The 21,094-nt window shown below is 35.8% G+C and overlaps 1 protein-coding gene across 2 annotated transcripts in view; it reads right to left on the reverse strand.

Moving 5' to 3' along the window:
• The window catches only part of LOC127855398 (dynein heavy chain domain-containing protein 1-like), a 269,484-nt gene that overhangs the window by 213,138 nt on the left and 35,252 nt on the right, over positions 1-21,094 (reverse strand). For both annotated transcript variants that reach the window (XM_052390924.1, XM_052390922.1), the window contains exons 19-26: positions 19,040-19,214; positions 17,068-17,286; positions 15,203-15,325; positions 13,025-13,186; positions 8,299-8,400; positions 7,572-7,769; positions 3,796-3,966; positions 1,845-2,088 (exon numbers count right to left, since the gene is read on the reverse strand). In XM_052390924.1, the coding sequence (XP_052246884.1) occupies positions 1,845-2,088; positions 3,796-3,966; positions 7,572-7,769; positions 8,299-8,400; positions 13,025-13,186; positions 15,203-15,325; positions 17,068-17,286; positions 19,040-19,214 (1,394 nt within the window). The remainder of the gene's footprint in view (positions 1-1,844; positions 2,089-3,795; positions 3,967-7,571; positions 7,770-8,298; positions 8,401-13,024; positions 13,187-15,202; positions 15,326-17,067; positions 17,287-19,039; positions 19,215-21,094) is intronic.

The raw sequence follows: 21,094 nt of genomic DNA on the forward strand, positions 1-21,094 counted from the left end.
CTAGGAATAGAAGTTGACTTTAAAGGCTCTATAAAGGTGAGGATCCGTAATTATTTACCGATTTTTAAATATTTTTTACCTTTTTTATATATAAAGGTTATCAAAAAACAATATGTATATGTTATTGGACATTACCATTAAAATATGAGCAATACAAATTGTTTTATTATTTACCGATTTTTAAATATTTTTTCCCTTTTTTATATATAAAGGTTATCAAAAAACAATATGTATATGTTATTGGACATTACCATTAAAATATGAGCAATACAAATTGTTTTGAGCTCAAAATACAGTGTCCTCCAAGTCAATCGTGTTTACAAACAATCAGTTCATTTACATCGCTGTTTACTCGGAAAAGTGAAAGTGAAAGAGACTCAGGTCACCAAAAATATATCGATGATTTTCAATGTTTTCCGGTATCACTCACAAAGTATGTCTCTTCTAATAATGGTCAAAACGTTTGTAGTGATCTTATTAGTTACTTTTTGCTGGTTAAAAGTTGTTTTAAATGGAATTAAAAGTGAATGTTATTTCTTCCAATTATGAAACAGGTATATCTTCATTTCTTCTTGACAACGTTGCACCTCAGCTGTGTTATTAGCATTTTTTATGCAAGAGTAACTGAAATCCGGTTAAAATTAGGAAAGTTTATATGCATAATAATTGGATTTGTCACCTTAATAGGGCCTTTAAATAGCGTTCTTTTTTTTCTTCTACTGTCTTGTAACTTATCTATTTGGAACAATATAAATCAATAACAAATATAACGTCATCTCAATAAAATGCCATCTTTATGAAACAAAATCATCTTTTACATAAAATTCTATACCTAAACTCATGGCATTATGCCATAAAATAGTGTACATAGATTTGCTAATATAATCTACTTTAACCCTTTGCATGCTGGGAAATTTGTTGTCAGCTAAAATGTTGTCTGCTGAATTTCTCAAATTAGCATTTTCTTTGATTTTTTTTCAAAGAATGCTATCAGAATAGCAAACAGTTTGGGTCCTGATGAGACGCCACGTTCTGTGGCATCTGATCTGGATCCAAACTGTTTGCAAAGGCCTTCAAAATTGGGTTCCAGTACTGAAAGAGATAATGTACTTTGAATGTACAAGATCAGACGATCTGCACAAGAATTTTTGTGTTTTGTTACATCTTCAAAATTAAAATAACTTTTGAATGCTACAAAAAGGGAGTAGAACGTTCCTGAAACTGAACAAAGACCTTGACCCATATTCACAAATTCTTAGACTTAAAATTTAAGATAAAAATAAGTGGATAGAATGAGAAAAAATACTTCTTACTTTGCGTATTCAGGTTGCCAATGTCTGTTATGTTCTTAAATTGTAATCCATGAAGAATGATGTATTAACCCTTTGCATGCTGGGAAATTTGTTGTCTGCTAAAATGTTGTATGCAGAATTTCTAAAATTAGCATTTTCTTTTTTTTTCAAAGAATACTATCACAATAGCAAACAGTTTGGATCCTGATGAGACGCCACGTTCTGTGGCGTCTCATCTGGATCCAAACTGTTTGCAAAGGCCTTTAAAATTCGGTTCCCGCACGGAAAGGGTTAATGTTATGCATGTCATGCTAGACTAAACAAAAATGTACTTGCAGAACATAATTGTTTTAAGTTTTCTTAAATTTTGGACTTGGACTTGGTCTCACAGTGAGTTTTCGAATACAGCCACAGTAGGGCTTAATCTAATCAAAATTAAACATATGCAGCTAAATCACACAAAAAACACAAATATAGTTCATAATACCCCTCACAATTTCTTAAGAAATAAAAAACTTCAGAGTGCACTGCACTGCACAAAACCACACCCACCTTTTGATGCAAGCAGGCTGTCAGGTATGTGCTTCGCCAGCTTGAACTCGCGTTCCAGCCAGAACTTCTTCATGTGACCTATCTTCAGTTCAAGGTCATACTCGGCAACCGCGCCAAGATAGATCTGGTTCACGAGCTGGTCGTGCTCTTTTAGGTCGTAGGTCAGGAGGTCAGCAACTGTAAACTGCTTCTTAGGGTCATATGACTCGTTCATGCCAACAAATATGGCCTTCCAGTGCCTCTCCTGTGAATGGAATGGTCAACCATTATTTTTTTGCATGTGAAATAAGCAGTTTTACAAGGCTTTATTGCATTAAGTTCAATCAATTATTAATTATGTTATTGGTTTCTATATTGCTTTAATATGCTGACAATATGTAAACATAATTTAATTATAATTTTCAAAAACTTTGTAAACATAATTTAATTATAATTTTCAAAAACTTTCTTAAGATAAGGGCTAATGACATTTTTTGGTTATTTTGGTATACTGCATTTATATTGACTTGTTATATACACTCCCCCCCATTCCATGAAAGCATTCTTTGTAGGCTTAAACAAACAAAAACCCGACCCATACCTGTAAAGAAAAGTTGACCAGTATGCATGTTAAAAAACAGAGAGGAGACTGATCCCCAGAGGGCACTTTTGGCCCGTTGGTAAGATAAAAAAAACATATCTCTAGAAAACTTTGAGAGCATTATTGGCCAGTTGGTAAGACAAAAAAACATAGCCCCGGCGCATACCTTGAGAGCATTGATTTCCATTTGGAAAAGCAAAAACATAGCCAAAGCCCATTCCATAAGAACACTTTTGGCAAGTTGATTAGGCAACAAGCATAAACCTGAACCCATAAAAGCGTCTTTAACAGGTTTTTACAGACTAACACACAAACTGCACCCCGTACCTTGAGAGTATTGTTTGCCAGATAGTTAATAAAAAAATAAAACTCGGGCCCATTCCTTTCGAGCCTCATTGGTCAAAATTGATTACGCAAAATAAAGGATGGGAAAGAATATTCAAAAAGTGGCCAAATATTCCAATCCATAATTAATAATCAAATATTTGATTTTAAGCAAGCTAAAAAACTTTTTAAAAGTGCAAAGCGTGTAAGTACAAAGTTGCATGTTTGGTTCAGTGTGTATGACTGTATCAGTAATTGTTAGGATAGCAACTGTCATCAATGAACAAGATACTAAATGGTACAAGGGATTTATCTGGCAGTTTGCAAAGATGTTAATACACAGTGTTTAATATATTGACAATCTAAGATAATTGACATGTTATTCACAGTCTTGCTATTAAGACATCAGAGGCAACCCAACTTGTGTTACCTTAAAATGGCCAATAATATTTATTGCTATATCCATGTATTCAATCGATAATTATCAGTTCAGAATTTAGTAACTCAAATATTAACCAATTCTTTTTTTTTCAATTTAAGTATCAATTTATTTTGGCTGAAAAGGGTTTATTTCAAACTTGCTGAACGTTCTAGATACATCTACAATTTAAAGTTAAAACAAGTTAAATCAATTCACAATGCCATCCTCTCGTGTTCAGAATTATTTTAAGCACTCAAGACTTAATACTTGAGAATAAAGGTTATTTGTTAACCAGAAATAACTTATATGTTTTGAAAATAAGATTAATGAACTGGAAATGTAGAAGATAATAATCAATTATTGTTTGCAAAAATGATTACTCTATCCCCTTTTTAAAATCTGCATTTATCATTATAGTGTTATTTGTACCAAATAGGAACAGTACTTAACTTCTTAAGTTGTAGGTTCGGACATTTAAATCTTAAGTTAAAAAATTGAATGTTCAAATATATTCGAATAATGAAAAACAAACATTTAAATATAATTTTCAGTATTCCTTTTCATCTTGACACAAATAAGCATTTTTCACATGTTTGCAAGGAAACAAACCCAAAGCCAGTCCATACCTTGAGAGCATCGTTGGCCAGTTTATGTAGGACAGGCAGGTCCTTCTTGAAGTCTTGCAGGGCCTGGAACCAGCTGGTGAGCACACGGTCCTGTGAGGGCAGGTAGGGCTTCAGCTGGCTCACCGCTGACTGCCACTCAATTATCTTCTCCAGCGCCTTCTTGATGTTCATCTGCGTTGGAAAGTAAGATCTGTGTCATGCAAGAATGGGTATTATGCCATATGGATCACACAAGAATGGGTATTATGCCACATGGATCACACAAGATTGGGTATTATGCCACATGGGTTACACAAAAATGGGTATTATGCCACATGGATCACACAAGAATGGGTATTATGCCACATGGATCACACACGAATGGGTAATATGCCACATGGATCACACTAGAATGAGTATTATTCCACATGGATCACACAAGAATGGGTATTATGCCACATGGATCACACAAGAATGGGTATTATGCCATGTGGATCACACAAGAATGGGTATTATGCCACATGGATCACACAAGAATGGGTATTATGCCACATGGATAACACAAGAATGGGTATTATGCCACATGGATCACACAATAATGGGTATTATTTCACATGCATCACACAAGAATGGGTATTATGCCACATGGATCACACAAGAATGGGTATGATGCCACATGGGGCTAGCATAGCATCAGACCAGCATGCCCATATTCGCAGTCTGGTCAGGAACTAGCCAGTAATCTTAAAAGTTATGCAAGGCTTTGTTTTTGTTTTTGTTGATGTTCTTATGTGTTTTGACAAGTAAGGTGTACATGCAGCTTGAGCCGCATTGTGCAATAATGGGTATTATGTCATATACGACCCAACTAAGCTCTAAGCCAACCTGACCATTCACACAGTCTGGTGAGGAGTTACCCAGGAAACTTTAAAGTTAGCAAAGGTTTCGTTCTCATTAGCAGACCCATTTGTGCAGTCTGATCAGGAGCTACCAGTACGTTTTAAATTTCTGCAAGGTTACAAGATCTCATTAGCAGAAACATTATAATGAATCCTCATCATCGCACACAGCATTAGCACAAACATTATGAATCCTAATCATCGCACACAGATGCAGGTGAATATCTGGAGCTACACTGTCCTAATGGAAGATTGTTGCTTAAGACATGTAAAAATCTGACGTAATTACTGATCTGAACTAAAGATTTGCCACAAATGTGACTTGTACACCTACGTGTCAGCCACGATGAAGGGAAAATAGGAATGTGTGTATAACTGAAGATGAACAAGAGCTGTGTTTGTGAAACACAATGCCCCCTACTGCGCCGCCTTGAAGCCATATATTTGACCTTTGACCTTGAAGGATAACTTTAACCTTGACCTTTCACCACTCAAAATGTGCAGCTCCATGAGATACACATAAATGCCAAATATCAAGTTGCTATCAAGTTATTGTTATTATTCAATTATTCAATATTGCAAAAGTTATGACCAAGGTTAAAGTTTTTGGACAGACACATAGACACACACATACAATGACAGACAGACAAACCGGCCAAAATAATAAACCCCCTGATCATTCGATCCGGTGTAGCGGTCCATTTTATCCCCCGGCCAGTTTTTCCCCGGGGAAAAATTGGCCTAGGCCATTTTTTCCCCGGGGAAAGATTGGCCTAGGCCGTCTTTTCCCCCAGGGAAAAATTGGCCCAGGCCAATCTTTCCCCCCCTTGGCCAAATTTTCCCCCTACTTAAAAAATTAATTGCAACATGACTCTTGGCACTTTTTTCACCCTCGGCCAATCTTTCCCCCCTCCCTTCCTAAGAATTAATAGCAACATGACTCTTAATTTTTTTTTCTTCCCTTCGCCAATTTCCCCCTCCCCCTACTTAAAGAATTAATAGCAACATGACTCTTGGCCATTTTTCTCCCCTCGGCCAATCCCCCCTCGCCCCCCAAAGTAATTGTCAAAAGATAAAATTTAGTGTATAAGTGGTCTTTGGAACGAAACCAAATGGTAGGGGGGAAAAACTGGCCAAGGGGGAAAAATGGCCTAAAAGTGAATGAACAAGAGGGTCCTGTATCGCTCGCCTGAAACTCCTTCTAGATTGCAAACAAACATTTTGTATGATTTGACTTAGTTGTCACCTAGCTTTTGCCTGCACATGACCAACTTCCAAACTCAGGTAATGATTTGATAGAGATGGACATTGTGACCCATTTTCATGAAGATCAGGAAGAAAATATGACATCTAGAGTTAACGAAAGTTTTCTATAATTTGACCTAATGACCTAGTTTTTGACTACCTATCACCTACTTTCAAATCAACCTATATTTCATTGAGATGAAGGTTCTGACCAATTTTCATGAAGATTGGTATGAAAAGTGACCTCTGGAGTGTTAACTAACCGTTTCTGTGATTTGGTCTGGTGACCTAGTTTTGGAACACACATGACCCACTTTCCCTAACTTAACCTAGATTTCACTGAGATGAACATTCTTACCAATTTTCAGGGGGGGGGGGGGGGGGGGGGGGAATTTGCAGAAAGGTGTAGAAAAAATGTAAAATAGAAGTAAAATAAAAGATAAGGGGGTTGAGGCAGTTTAAGCAACTCTCAATCAAATTCTGTTGTTAAAACTACTTTTACATGTTAAGGGGGAAAAACTTGCCATGGGGGGAAAAACTGTCCAAAAAGTGAAGAATAAATGTAAAAGATAAGTAAGATAAAAGATAAGGGGGTGGAGGCAGTTTTAGCAAATTCTCGATCAAATTCTGTTGTTAAAACTACTTGTACATGGTAGGGGGGAAAAACTGGCCAGGGGAGAAAAACTGGAAGAAAAGTGAAATATAAATGTAAAAGATAAGTAAAATAAAAGATAAGGGTGTGGAGGCAGTTTTAGCAACTCTCAATCAAACTCTGATATTAAAACTACTTTTACATGTTAGGGGGGAAAAACTGGCCAGGGGGGGAAAACTGGACGAAAGGTGTAGACGGAAAGATATATTAAATGAAAAATCAGGGGGGGAAGAATTGGACTAGGGGGGGAAGAATTGGCCTAGGCCACTTTTTCCCCGGGGAAAAAATGGACTAGTCCCTTTTTTCCCCTGGGAAAAAGTGGCCAGGGGGGAAAAAATGGCCTGTTACACCGGGGGCATAAAAATGTGTGTGGCATATTCGCACTTCGTGGTGATAACACATTGAAAAGTAGGATTTCAGTGTAGCTGTTTAACCCAGCTTTTCACCTTTAATGACCTTTACATAACGACAACAGACCAAAATGAATACACTCTATTAATTTCATTAGCTGGGAAATGTGAACTTTTTCCTTAAATTTTCATTTTAGCCCAGTTTACTATAAAAAAGCACAGTGTGGCTTCAATTTTCTACCGGAAAGCATTGCTGTTTTAGGTTCCATTTACAAGACGCAATAAGATTTGTAAAAACCTGCACCATGGGAAAATGTGACTAACGCAATATGCTGCTAACTAAGTTCCAGTCCAGCATGCACATCCCTGCAGTCTTGTCAGAATATGCATACTGAGGAGGCTACTCAGTAGATCCACAAAAGATTGCACGCTTTTTTTAGCAGAAAGTGTACTGCAAATACTCGCAGGCTGTTCAGGTTTTTATGCTGCATGCTGCACATAATTATCAAAGGTTAGAAACGAAGCCTTAAAAACTTAAATCTAGTAAGTAAAGGTCTTAAATTCAATTATATTTAAGGGACAACAAAAGTGTCAACATGCATATCTCAGGGGTCATGGGTTGAGACACTGATGCCAGAAAATCTAGTGTACCTTCTTGAAGAGCATGGACCTCCAGTCTTTGATGGCATGCGTGGATACCTCGACGTACTTCCACAGTTCCTGCCTCACATCCAGCTTGGTCATCATGTCATTAAGGAAGGTCAGGTCGTACGGCTCCCCACAGATAGCCTCCCGCCACTTGCTGGCCTTGTGTAGCTGGGTCTGGATCTCGTAGAACTTGTCTCGGATCTGAACACACATATGCAGGAGGGTGTGTTTATATTTTATTTAGTATTAGAAGGCATGAAGACAATTGTCTGACAATTCAAAAATGCTATTAGTTAGCAATAAATTTCTTTGTTCTACCTTCTTTATTTCACACCAGTGTCTGAATCTCGTAAAACTTGTCTCAGATCTGAACACACGTGTGGGACAGGGTGTAATTATATTTTAATTTTGAATGGAAGTTAAGAAAAATGACTTCAAAGTTAACAGCTCTCTTTAATTGGCTTTTTTTTCTCATTCATTTAAGTAAAATATAAAATGTTTATTAGAACTTTTTTGCTTTAATTCAACTTTTTAAGAGACAGGCTTAAATCTAACAAGAACAAAAACAACTGTTATTTACAATCAGGGATATATATAAAGTTACAATAGCTCTTCCTGGTTAGCGGACTGCCCAGGCTAATCTGGGACTACATTTTACGCACATATATGCATATATACCCCTTTTCACTGAGCGCCGTTCGTATATATTCAGCTATCAGCTGTTACTCACATGTTTCATCTCCATGAGTATGGCCGTGGGGTTCTGGTCTGGGTCCAGGAACTTGCCATTGGTTGCCTGCTCCTCCAGCTCGTAGGCCTCGGCCTCCAGTTTCTGAAGCACAATAGTCACCAACATTGTAAGAATTGCAACAAAACTTGAATCTTTTATTTATGCTTTAATGAATTGGTACAAGCCCATCTATACTGGCAGCTTTAATTCAATCAGGACAGTTCCGAAATCTGGACAACTCCAAAAATACATGTTCATATGTCAGTATCGATAAATCTTTGGTGTTGATTGATGAACATGTTTGTCTCACCCTTATGCCATATGTAAAATTGAAACAGAATGTAATGTGTACTATTTATGCTAAACAGTTTTGTTCTTATCCTTTGAGGAAATGTAAAAGATGTGTTTGAGTAAACGCACCACAAGAGATATTTCCAAGTAATGTAGGAAAAGCTTTGAATTAATTTCAAAAAATAGGAAAAAACTCACAAGTTATCTTAGTAAAAAGGTGTAGTTTAATACTTGTTCTTATTTATTATTTATAATAACACCCTCCAAATGATATGAAAAGTCAGTGTGCAACTGCCCTCTAAAAGCAACACAAGTTATTGATTTTTATACTCAAGACATTGGCAAAAGTGTAATGAAACAGTCTATACAAATATGATAATCAGACAGTCAATTTTCTATAAATCATTTCTTTAAAAACTGTTTAATCTGAAGTACATTGATAAAACATTAATCAGCTAATAAGACAATTTTTATTAAAACCCTATGGTGTTCAAATATGCGAGGTTTTACTGTACATATAACCCGATAATTGTCAGGATTTAGGTACCAAACAGTCTTTTTTCATTACATATTACAAACCATGAACATTATTCAATGACTTTAAGATAGCAGTGTTAACTAATATTTTCAAAAACTTTTACAATCAAACCCAATTTCTTATGTTAGTTTTGTGTGTTAGCTCAAAGTGGTTTATGGGACATCTTTGTACCATTTTCAAATAAAAAAACACTGTTCACATCCTAAAATGGTTGACATAAGACTGACCAGATAATAATATTGCTGCCATCATTTACAAAAATCACAACAACATCCATTAAAATATCATGGGAAAAAACAAAATAGTGTTATCCTGGGCAAATATCGTGTTAGAAACAATACAAGGTATATACTTGTGTACACCACCCTATACATAAACGTGTACACACTAAAACAGTCATTGAAAATGATAAATATCCAAACAATGTCTCAGTGCAAGCAGATGCAAAACATGAGTATTTGTAAAAGTTATCACAAAATTGCCTTCTTCACCACTTCACATTGATCGCACACAAAGACATAAAGCATCATATTGATTTATTGAATCAATTGCCTTCATTCAAGGGCACATCACTCTGCAACATATTATAGTATGACATACAAACAAAATTATCATTTGCACTTCTTCATAGTATAAACAATATATGTATTTAGTTCCGAGTTGATAGACTACAAAATGAGAGACGAATTCATGACACAAATAAAACATGTAAAATAATGAAATAATTCAAAATTTGCCAAAATCATGACACACACAAAACTAAGGTCTTGCACCTCTACAGAATTAGAAAAAAAGAGTTTCATATTGATAGGCAGAAAACTGATCAACTAGTTTGTGAAACCAAGTGCACATGTGTGTAGTTTACCCCACAAAACAATAATAAAGGTCGCCGTGGTGTCCGCCTAGCGACCGGGAGATTACGTGTTCGATCCCCACTGTGGGGGCATTCTTTAGATCTCCCCCAAAGACACCAAGTACTGGTACTAGGACCAGGAAACAGACTCAAGAGGATTTCATATAAGTAGCAAGTACTTTTAAAGCAATCCAGCTAAAATAAAAAGGTTTCAAAGAAAACAATGATAATATAAGAATGATTGTTCTGGGCGACTCTGACTTTTTCATGAAACTGACAACAGTGATAAAGGTTGTGTGACAAAACAATCCCAGTAGTCGTACAGTGGTAGTAAATTATTAAGTTGTCATTGGAATAAAAAATATTTCTCAGGGAACAAAGCAATTTATATACAAAACAAAAACAGTAACTCCCAACAACTCATCATGGCATACTGTGGTATAATCAAGGCTTATAAGTATAGGAAATAATAAAAGCCGAAAAATCAGATCTGTGTTAATGTTTTCATGAAAAAAGCTATTTTCTTAATAAAGAATAAAGCAATAATTAACATTAATTAAGCAATAATTTATCCACATTCAAATTTGCAACAGTAGTCACATTGCAAACAGGATTTCAGTAATAAACGATTAGTAAGCAACCAATAGCGACGTCTTTCAGTTGTTTGTCCAAGGGTTTACAGTCCATTGATTGGATTATGCAGCCAAGTCCTTTTGTTTACAATCACACACAAAAGAATTACGATTTGTAAACTCAGTCATTGATAAATATTAACTAACTGTCAAATCTAATAAGAGTAAGCATAAACTGCTTAAAACTGCATTATTTAATTAGCCTGTACTTGAGTTTTGACTACTGTAACATTATAGTTAAAGGCAGATTGAAACCCCATGAATTACGAAGTTTCTTGGTAGCATTATTCATAAACTTGGTATGCACATTGACACAATAAAGTTGCTAAGCCATCCAACCAACATTTAACAAACAAAATGACATAAATGTACATTAAACAGTTTTTGAATATTAAAGTACTGTGAATGATAGATGGTATTAAAACAGTTTGCACTAAGGATGCTTTTACTTACAAACAGAATAATTTTATTCATTAAGATTTTATAATAAAACACTATTTTGTTTCTAAGATGGAAGAAATGAAAGCAACATGATTTACATATTTATGTTTCAAATTTTTTCTGGAAAGGTGAAATTAAAATTCAATCAACCCAAGAAGTGGAATATTAGGCAAATCATTGTTCTTGTTTTGGCAAACCCTGCAATACTTTGGTATACATGTAGATGGGTAACATATGTTAATAACATATACATTTACAGTGTTGTTATCTGTACAACATGTTACAGGGTACAAGTACAGGGTATTAAACAGTATACTGTTGACACAGTGTTACACAGGTACAATCCAATCATCAATGTTTACCAAGTATAGACTTTCTCCAGCTTGATCCCCATATAGAGCAGGCTTTTTGGAATAAAATAATTCAATTCAATGCAGCCGTGTAACCAATATATCATTTCAAATATGCACTTAAATTTACTGTACTTATAATAACTAACATGTAATAGGTCTGTTATACAAAAAATTCAAGGCAGTTTTAAAGTTATATTATGGGCATCTAACAGTTTATAGGTGTCTATCGCAACCGTTGTTTATTTTTGGTGTTTTCACTTCATATACACTTATATTTGTTAATGCAGCATCAACATACTAAAACAATATCCCGGAAAGAGAAAAATAATGCATTTGAATATCAACCGTACTTTCCTTTTGACAACTGACAACAGAAATGATACAATGAGAATCTAAATTGAGTTTTATGCAGATTCGTTCATACGACACAAAGACACTATTTTGTTTTACGGATCATTTCGGCTTAGAGGACTCACAAGTCATGTAAAATATCGAATATAATATATTTTTATAAACAACTGGTAGCAAGATGAGTTGCACTTAATTGGTAAGTAACCACATTTTAATTAACTCTTTTGACCTGTTAATTCTGTTCAGCTCAATTCAACAGTGAAAAATGCCCATAATATCACTTTAATATACAGCTTATGATGAATCATGAAAATGACAAATACCTGCCATAATATATTAAAGCTGCACAATAAACTTAACACAATTAACAACAACAACAAATTTACTTTTTTTTTTCTAAATGATCAAGTTATTGTATATTACTCATAGTACTTTGAGGTGGTGGAATCCATCGATATAGAAAGAAATAGAAACATACATTTCAAATGTTATATTTTTAAAATTTTGTTTTCAATAAATAATGAAAATAAATAATAATTATTATTTAGAGTATTTTGATTGCACTTAAATCCACGAAAGGCAATTCAAACAAAAACAAAATATAAATGTATAAATTAAAGTTATTAATTCTAAACGTAAAAATGCCAGCTAACAACTAAGAAAGAAAGAAAAGTATACATACAAATCAGGGCCTCATGTTATTAAACAATATATGAAATTTTACATAAAGGTACACGTTTCAAAGCAGCATAAACACTCAGGATCAACTTTTATCATTTCTTATGTTAGGTATTTATATTGATTTTATTGGAATCTGTCTTCATGCCCTTTGTTTCATGCAAAACTGACCTTAATCCCATAACTGAAACTACACACATTTAACATTTAACCACAATTTGTCCTTAAACTTTGGATAAGACAGAATGAGAACAAGAAAATAATCCCCTCCCTTCCCAAAATAGAAAATATAACAAGGCATACATAAAGCCTACATAAGAAGACTGGGATTAATGCATGTGGTTAAAGTGTCATCCCAGATGCAGACCGCACAGGCAAATCAAGGACGACACTTTCCACTTCAATGGATTTTATTTTTCAAAGAAAGTCTTCTAAACAAAAATCCAGTTTAGGCAGAAAGTATAGCCCCTGATTAGCCTGTTTGGACTGTACAGGTTAATCTGGGAGGACAATTAACGAGGCACATGCAATAAACCCTATTTTCACAGATCGAGGCTCAAATCATAACTATACTCTGTACAGCCCCTACCTGGTAAGTGTCCTCTAGCAGCTGGGTCATGAGAGGCGTCTGTGTGTTCACGAACTCCGAGGCGTCCTGCATCTGTAGCAGGAAGGCCTCCCAGGAGGCCCACACGTTCTCCTCATACTTCTCCTCATCAGTAGTCAGCTGACGGTAGCTCATACGGATCACCTGATTCATAGTTTAACCTCTTTTAACTACAGCAATTATATAGGTGATAACGGCATGTAATGTAACTTCTAAGTGAATGCATATGAATTGAGACACTGGAAAAATGTCTGTAGTTATATTTAGAAACAAGAGATGTGTTTGTCAGAAACACAACGCCCCCTATAATAAAATTTAAATATATCATTTGGCAGGTTTAGAAATTATCTCCCTTTTATAGCTTATTACTTCCCTTGGATTGTGTTTTTTAAATTTTGACCTTGAAGGATGACCTTGACCTTTCACCACTCAAAATGTGAGATACACATGCATGCCAAATATCAAGTTGCTTTCTTCAATATTGCAAAAGTTATGGCCAATGTTAAAGTTTTCGGACGGACGGACAGACAGACAGACTGACGGACAATTCAACTGCTATATGCCACCCTATCGGGGGCATAAAAAAAGCCCCATATAAATCACCTGAAACTTTCAATGCATATAAGACTTGGTAATTAGTGTTGTCATGTAAATCTAAGTAAAGTAAACGTTATCAAGGGCCCCATGCCAAAACACAAGATTTGAGATTTTGCAAGTATGGTGTAATTTTGTTATGATATTATACCCTCTTTTAAACATAGCAATAAAATAGGTCATATGTCATGTAACATCTAAGAAAATGCATCTTGCCAGATTTAAGACGCAGGCAGAAAAACATGTTTTTTAAAGTCATAGCTTCACCAAAGTCCCAAACCATAACAAACATAACTCATATTTAGTTATTTAACTTAGTCCTATTCATTCTTTAACTCAGTCCTATTCAAAATACAACCAAATGTTCCACACATGTTGGTTTTTATTGTTTAAATACTGCCAAATGACTGTAATGCCAGAAATTATAATTTTAGGTAACAAGCACTTTCTTCCCATAGATCTTAAAGAAAAACACAACGATTTGTTACTGGAATTGTATATGTGACATTTTGTGAACAATTGGGCCTAAAAGGACCAAACTTGCTCACCTGAGATACAAAGGAACTGACATGTTCTGTGCAGCCCAAGATATCATTAGAACAAATGCTAAGACCAAGTTTCATAAAGAGTGGATTATAACTGTAACTTTTAGAGTCTTAACAAGGTTTTACTATAGCCATACAAGGATAAATTCCCCGCTCTCTGGTAGCCATGTTTTTTCAAGAGACCAGAACCATTTTTAAACTCATCTAAGAAATCATTAATACAAATATTCTGACCAAGTTTCATGAAGATTGGACAATAATTGTAAAGCCATATAAGTAAAAATGCCCCGCCCCCTGGCGGCCATGTTTTTCATCCAACCGTAACCATTTACGAAATCGTCCAAGAAATCATTGGGACAAATCTTCTGACAAAGTTTCATGATGATCGGGCATGGTTTTACTAAGCCATATATAGCCATGTAACGAAAAAATTCCCCGCTCCCTGGTGGCCATATTTTTCAACAGACCAGAACCATTTTCAAACTCGTCAAAAATATCATTGAGACAAATAAAATGAAATTGTCTGACCAAGTCTCATGATGTTCAGACAAAAAATGTGGCATCTAGAGTGTTAATAAGTTTTTTCTATAGCCATATCAGGAAATCACAAGGCCCTCTGTCGGGCATGTTTTTCAAACAACTGGAACCATTTTCAAACTCGTTCAAGATATCATTGGCACAAATCTTCTGACCAAATTTAATGATGAACAGACAATAAATGTGGCCTCTAGAGTGTTAACAAGGCAAATGTTAACGCCCCTCACCGCACGAGGGACAAAAGGCGATCACAAAAGCTCAACATGAGCACAATGTGCTCAGGTGAGCTAAAACAGTGAACACAAATAAAAACAAGAGCACCGCATAACGGGTGCTACGCTCGGCTACGGGTGCAGTTTTGAATAAATGAAAGCTTGTCAGATTTTTTTTTCTTTTTTTTCTTAGAGGTCACAGTGACCTTGACCTTTGACCTAGTGAAAGGTCTCTGAAAACGCCAAGCTAAAATATCAAGAAGCCTTCTTACCTCATACAGTGACTTGATATACTCGACTTTCTGCTGGTAGGAGGTGGTGTTCTTTTTGTACTGGTTGTAGTTCTTGGCATACGTGGCAAACAAGTCCACACTGGGCTGTTTGTTCTTCATGTTCTGATGAACACAATAGAAAACAGACTTGTTAAAAGTATGGCAAGCCAATAGTGAAGACAAGTGAGCCCGTCACTGTTATAACCCAGGCTGTATATGCATAAGCAAGATTAGCCTATGCAGTCCACACAATACTATCCGCCTTAACTAGGTGTTCATTTAGAAGAGACTTACTTATAAAGGAAAACTCCATGCATGAAGCCCGGTTTTCCCAAAGACTGGCTCAATCTTACATGTTATCACAGTGAATTACAATTATAAATATAATGCAAACATGAGAAGACATGAAAATATAATATATAACTCTGTTGATAATTATGCCAAGTTAACAGTAAACATGTCACAACTTACAAAGTTTATAGTCATCATAATACATAACAAGAGATTGCCAAGCAATATGGACCCCTACCGGTGAAACTCCACCATTGTCAGTAAATATTGGTTTTTTTTTTTTACCTTTGTTGCCATAGCAACCACAATTTTTGACGTAGGGACAAAATGAATTGACGTGCATAATCTCCATATTGCCATCTGTCCATGTTTAAAGTTTCATGAAAAAATATGAAGAATTTTTTAAGTTATCGCAGGATCCAGAAAAGTCAGTGACGGACTGACAGACTGACAGACAGACTGACACACAGAGCGCAAACCATAAGTCCCCTCCGGTTTCACCGTTAGGGGACAAAAAAAGGGTATTCCTGGCATAGCAGAGAAGACAAATAATCAAAGCGCTGAAGGCACTTTAGTTGTTCGCTGTTGTCGAACTTGATTAGCTTGTGCACATTGCACAGGCTAATCAGTGTGCACAGGCTAATCTTATTTGACCTGCATTAAGCCCCGTTTTCCCTGAAAGCAGCCAATATGTACAGATTTTAATGATAAACACTAGACTGGTCAATGTCGACTTACAAGCTGGTATATAAACTCACTGCTAGAGGGTATATACACTCACTGCTAGGTTAGAAACATTTGTCGTCTGCTGCAGACAGACAGCAGTAATCGTCCCTTGCAGAGTGAGTTGTGGTTCTTACCGTACTTAAGGCTTCTAAGCACATACTGATTTGCAAAATATGCTCTGTAAATTTAGCTGGCCGCTCACGCGACCAACTTCAAACTTAGAAAACAATGAGAATTAACCAACAACTTTTAGCATAGAATAGTTTCACTGTTTACTACATTCAGTGCCCTTGACTAGCATGGCCATTATTTAATATAAATATTGTCGCAAGTGAACAACTTATTTAAAACATCAGAGTCAGGTTAGGTGACAATATGCATTGAACCGTGCAAAAAGTAACATAAATCTCTGTTAAAATTATAAAACTATTACTGCTATTTCATATGATAATAACTTAAGTGCTGTTTTCAGCCATTTTCTTTTGTTTACTAACCAAAAAAAGACAGAAAAACTGTGAAAGATGGTGGAATACCAGGTAAGTGTTTAACACTGATAAGTTTATTAGCTCTTCACAAAAACCTGAACCACTCTTCAAGATGCATGCTTTAAGTTTTTTTAAGCCTCACAAGATATTTTTTTCTGTATTCAATAATAGCCTAGTATTCTTTTTAGATATACCAGTATATGTTTAAAGTTTTCAAAATTAACAAATCTGAATTAAACACTAACTTAGAATTCTTTCTAGTAACTATAGACATACATTGGTACGCATCTACACATATAACTCACTTCAATTTCTTTACAGTAACTATAGAGATATCAGTACATGTTCACAAATATGACTCACTTCAATGACAGTCTTCATGTCGGCACAGAAGTTGTTGGCAAGACACTTGGCCTCCTCTGCCACGAAGGTGACCAGCTCTGAGTAGATCTCATTGAGCCGTGGCAGCAGGATGTCATGAATGTGGCCACAGTCCACAAAGAACAGGCCATTGCTCGTGTGAAAACTGTGGTCAAAGTTGCGCACCTTCTCTGACCACTGGCGCAACTCCGTTAACTTTTGCTGTAAGAAAACATGACAAGATGGTTTTCATACCATTGATAGAGCTTCGTTGAGTTTTGCTGTAAGAAAATGATGACAAAATGAACCTATGACATTTGTCAGAGCTCTGTTCACTTTCGGTTTTAGACAAAGATGACAACATGAACCTCAAACAACTGGCGGAGTTTTGTCTTGAGACTTGTGCTGTTAGAAAAATATGACACGATGACATCTGACAACTGTCAACCAAAACTTCAACTTGCTGCTATAAACACTTAATTTACATTATGATAAATATGCCTGGCCAAAGTCAGGAGATTTTGTGAAAATCATCAAAGACTTTAACATAATGGCAAAACACCTAAAAACGATCATTCATTTCAGTTTATCAAATTCCTTTCAATTATCTTATCAGCCAATCAGAACTCAAATAAATACCCCCATATAGAGGTGCATACAATAACTGTCTGTAATTTAGAGAAAATGTTTGCCATACTTTGTACAAATAACCTCAACAGTAAAGAACTCATCGGTCTTTGCGCCACTTCAGCAATCACATATTAAAATCGAAAGCTTTCAATTAGGATGACGTGACATTGGATAAGAAGTTTAATTTTCGCACCCTTTTATTCAGAAAAAAGGATTTACATGAATTGCACAAAACCTATTTAACTGTAGCTAGAATTTGTTAAGTTCCGTTAAGTGAACAATTAAATGCATGAGTTTTGGATTGCAAATTAAGTCATATAAATTACGCAAATTTCAGGAAATATTTCCAAATATATTTGGAACACATTATCTTGTAATGATGTATACAAATGCTATGTCATTTCAGCAGCATTAGAACTGTATTAATAACAATTCTATAACAATTTGAAGTTTAAATCAGATGCTTTTATAACACAGGTTCTTAACAATTTTATTGAAATCTGAGGTAAATTATCCCAGTTAAAATCTATTGTTTATTACACTATGTGGTAAATTTTATAACCAGGTACATTGGTTCAGTTACACAGTTGTAACCTTGTTCAAATTTGATTTGTTGTGCACCATGTCAAAATATCGCAAACCAAAAGATTTCATATTTATCAAATTAAACATATTATCAAACTTCCAATTAAAATGTAGAACTTGCAGCAGATATGTCCAAATAAATTGAATTCCTTGCCTAAACTGAAAAAAAATGCATTTTAATTCAGAAGAAAGAACCGCAAACATAAAAATTTAACTAAATGGTGAATACAATTGACTTCTTAAGACTGAAATTTACCACAATGGTGAATACCCTTGACGTCTTAAGACTGAAATTTACCACAATGGTGAATACCCTTGACGTCTTAAGACTGAAATTTACCACAATGGTGAATACCCTCGACATCTTAAGACTGAAATTTACCACAATGGTGAATACCCTTGACGTCTTAAGACTGAAATTTACCACAATGGTGAATACCCTCGACGTCTTAAGACTGAAATTTACCACAATGGTGAATACCCTTGACGTCTTAAGACTGAAATTTACCACAATGGTGAATACCCTTGACGTCTTAAGACTGAAATTTACCACAATGGTGAATACCCTTGACGTCTTAAGACTGAAATTTACCACAATGGTGAATACCCTCAACGTCTTAAGACTGAAATTTACCACAATGGTGAATACCCTTGACGTCTTAAGACTGAAATTTACCACAATGGTGAATACCCTTGACGTCTTAAGACTGAAATTTACCACAATGGTGAATACACTTGACTTCTTTAGATGGAAATTTACCTCAATGGTGAAGGCAGCCTCGCCCTTGTACTCTCGTACAGACTTCTCGGTCCAACGTTTGCTGAACTGGTGTATCTCATTGAGCCATTTGTTGAACTCACAGTAGGCCTCGATCTCCTCTAGGGACTCCTTCAGTAGCCCCGAGGTCACCTTCAGCATACCCTGGAAGTGCTCACTGAAAACACACACAGGGGGGGATTTTAACTCTTTAAGTGCTAGAACCGAATTTTGAAGGCCTTTGCAAACAGTTTTGATCCAGATGAGACGCCACAGAATGTGGCGTCTCATCAGGATATAAACTATTTGCTATTCTGATAGTATTCTTTGAAAAAAATCGAAGAAAATGCTAAGTTTACAAATTCAGCAGATGACATTTTAGCAGACGACAAATTTCCCAGCATGCAAAAGGTAAATTAAGTTCTTCTAAAGGTCAAAGATATGAGTTTGTGCGCTGGGTAAACAGAGATTAATGCATGTGCACAAAGTGTCCTTCAATATCTGCTTGTGAAGTCAATCAAACCAGTAACAGTATATTCATCTCTATGGTTTTTCGTTTTAAAGAAGTATCGTGTAAGCAAGAATCAAATTTAGGCAGAAAGAGTTATCCCTGATTAGCCTGTGGAAACTGCACAGGCTAATCTGGGATGACACTTTACCCACACTTATGAAGCCATGTTTTTTACAAAGTTGGGCTCATATTGATTTGTTCATGAGTTGTGCAGCATGAAGAGAACATAAGCGATGTGGATGTTCACATGTGAATAAAATATCAAAATTCTTCAGTACCAATATATATATGGGCTGTGCTTTGTGAAAAGTTTGTTTTTTTGCATGTGAATAATGTGTCGTCCCAGATTATCCTGTGCAGTCCGCACAGGCTAATCAGGGATGACACTTTTCGTCTAAACTGGACTTTTGCTAAGAAGAGACTTTCTTGACACGGTTGTCCCTGCTGACTGCACAGGCTAATCTGGGCCCATATTCACCAAACAATTCTTGGATTTAAGTCTAAGAATAAAGAAAATTGTTTAAATAAGAATATTCAAGAATTTCTTTAATTATGAGTCAAACTCTGCAGTAAACATCTCTATCTATATTATTCTTCATATAGAACATTTTGTTAATGACATAATCACCAGTGGAGGCCTGTATATATTCAAACACTGAACACATTTTTCTTGGTTCCAAGTCTATTCTTTATTCTTAAGTCTAAGAATCGGTTGGTGAATACGGGCCCAGGGACGACTCTTTACACGCATGCATTAAACCCCCATTTCACAGAGCATGGCCCATATACATGTGTAAGAGCACACTGCTAAGGCGTAACAAAAAAAGTTGTTTGTTTCCGGTGGCCCGACCCTACCTAATTTTTTGCCGCCGGTCCTAATCTTTTTTGAGCCCAAAATTCGAAAAAAATCGGACCGCGTATTTTTCGGCGCACTCAATAAGCGTTCAACGTTATCGGCGCCGTACATTAAACTTTCAACATAAACAAGATGGCGGCGCCCAGCGCTAGCACGTCGAATGCAGCATCGTCAGTTCTTGCGATAACATTTTTCAAATGCAAACATCTGGAGGAGCAAAAACTAATAAAAAATGTTTCTCACTCAAAGCAGATGGACGATTTATTCCAGGAACATCACTCTCGAGACAAAACTGTCACTTACACAGGGAAGTGTAAGACGGACATGTCAAAATCGGCTGAAAGTTTTGAGATCGAAGGTAGGCCTACATTAAAGCAGTTGCAAACGTGTCAATTTTACAGTATCTTTATTATTAAATATATTTTAAACAGGTATATATCATGTTAGAATCGGTATATGTTTATTTATATTGTGCAGTAGTTTCGTATTACCCCACCCACTTATTTATAAAATATTAAAACTTTGTATGACTTGGGATAAAGTTGGGTGAAGGGATGGGGGGTTGAACTATGCTGGCATGGTCCCATGGGGAACCCCTGCTCGATTTTTTCAAAGGGCTGGAATTTGTTGTTTTTTTAGAGGATTTTTTTTCTTCAGGTATATAATTTTGATTTGTTTGTGAATAGCCCGT

Source organism: Dreissena polymorpha, chromosome 13 (genome assembly GCF_020536995.1).
Source record: "Dreissena polymorpha isolate Duluth1 chromosome 13, UMN_Dpol_1.0, whole genome shotgun sequence".
Lineage (NCBI taxonomy): Eukaryota > Metazoa > Mollusca > Bivalvia > Myida > Dreissenidae > Dreissena > Dreissena polymorpha.